This window comes from Etheostoma spectabile, chromosome 5, assembly GCF_008692095.1.
Source record: "Etheostoma spectabile isolate EspeVRDwgs_2016 chromosome 5, UIUC_Espe_1.0, whole genome shotgun sequence".
Taxonomy (NCBI): domain Eukaryota; kingdom Metazoa; phylum Chordata; class Actinopteri; order Perciformes; family Percidae; genus Etheostoma; species Etheostoma spectabile.
The window spans coordinates 13512059-13513521 of NC_045737.1; the positions used below are offsets into that span (position 1 = coordinate 13512059).

Here is a 1463-nt window from a genome sequence, read left to right on the forward strand (position 1 = left end):
GCCTAATTGGGTCAGCTGTGTTGCGCACAGCAAGGTCACAGTTTTTTGACGTGGTTTAGTGTGGGATAATGATTAGAAGAACCAGTTATGTTTGATTAGTTTTGTTTACTTAAATAAATTGGATATTACAATCCGTTTATTTAAGTAAACAAAACTAATGTGGATATTATGACTAAGTGGGTAAAGGCAAATAGAAGAACAGCTAGAACAGTCTGTTAAATTAAAAAAATTAATCACTTTACTGTAATGTAGCCTTTAACTTCAGGGAAAGAAATCATTTGTGTCATATCAGTATATTACGATATCCAAAACGCAAGACAGCATAGTATAGTAGCCTCATATTGATACTGATATAATATCGATATATTGCCCAGCCCTATTTTCAGGGTGTTGAAATGTGTTCTGAAGTGGATTGATCTGGGACTCGTACCCTGAGCAGGAAGACCTTAGACCCGTGAGATCTGAGGTTCATGTGCTGCCAGGACAGGTATTCATTCACACGAGCCCGCTGCTGCAGGTCAGCAGGATACCAGTGATCTGCCACTGACGACGAATGTTTCTGCACCAGGTACTTCAGGATCGCAACACTGCAACACAGACAGTACTAAATATTATTACTAACCGAGTAACTTAAATACATATTTACTGTTAGTTAGAAAGAACAAGAAATATGAACCAGGACAGGTGCTACCAGACCAATAGTGTTACTGCTTATTAATGGATTAATCATTGGGTTAAAATGCAGACCATCGACCACAATGTCCCAGTTCCCCGTGGGGACCTTTGTTGCAACTCTTCTTGACTTGAACCGGTGACCCAGTTCCCAAGGAGAAATCCTCAGGAGATTGTCTTTGCAGTTGTCTTGTTTTGCAGCAGTGCCGGAGGGAAAATAAAAAGCTGCATCTGCATCATCATAGCGATGTGTTGATAGCGCTGTTGTATTCTTATTATAGCTTGTTGCTATCAGCTGGCACATAAGCATTACAACTTGTGCAATATTGATCATTTGTTGGTAGACAGCGCGACCCTTTTTGTCTAGAAAAACTTTGTTTGCAATGTAAATGTGCTGTATTTATATAGCGCTTTTGCAGTCTTAACAACTGCTCAAAGCGCTTTTACATCTACAGGGAACATTCACCATTCACACACATTCATACACTGTGGCCGGGGCTGCCGTACAAGGTGCCACCTGCTCATCAGACAAACATTCACACTCCGATGCGCAGTACCGGGGGCAACTCGGGGTTCAGTGTCTTGCCCAAGGACACTTCAACAATGACTGCAGGGACGGTGATCGAACCACCAACCTTCCGATTGGCAGGCAACCGCTCTACCACTGAGCCACAGCCGCCCCTTGTTTGCAATGTTGTGCAATTCAGTGCAAAAAGGAATGGAAACACCTTAAAATGTCTAAAATCAATTTGATATGCCAATTTGATCGCAAAACAGCATGTGACGTCATT

General features: G+C 42.0%; 1 protein-coding gene across 1 annotated transcript in view; it reads right to left on the reverse strand.

Moving 5' to 3' along the window:
• The window catches only part of gstt1a (glutathione S-transferase theta 1a), a 5433-nt gene that overhangs the window by 2676 nt on the left and 1294 nt on the right, over positions 1 to 1463 (reverse strand). Inside the window, exon 3 of the mRNA XM_032515602.1 lies at positions 431 to 587. Coding sequence (XP_032371493.1) covers positions 431 to 587 — 157 coding nt within the window. The remainder of the gene's footprint in view (positions 1 to 430; positions 588 to 1463) is intronic.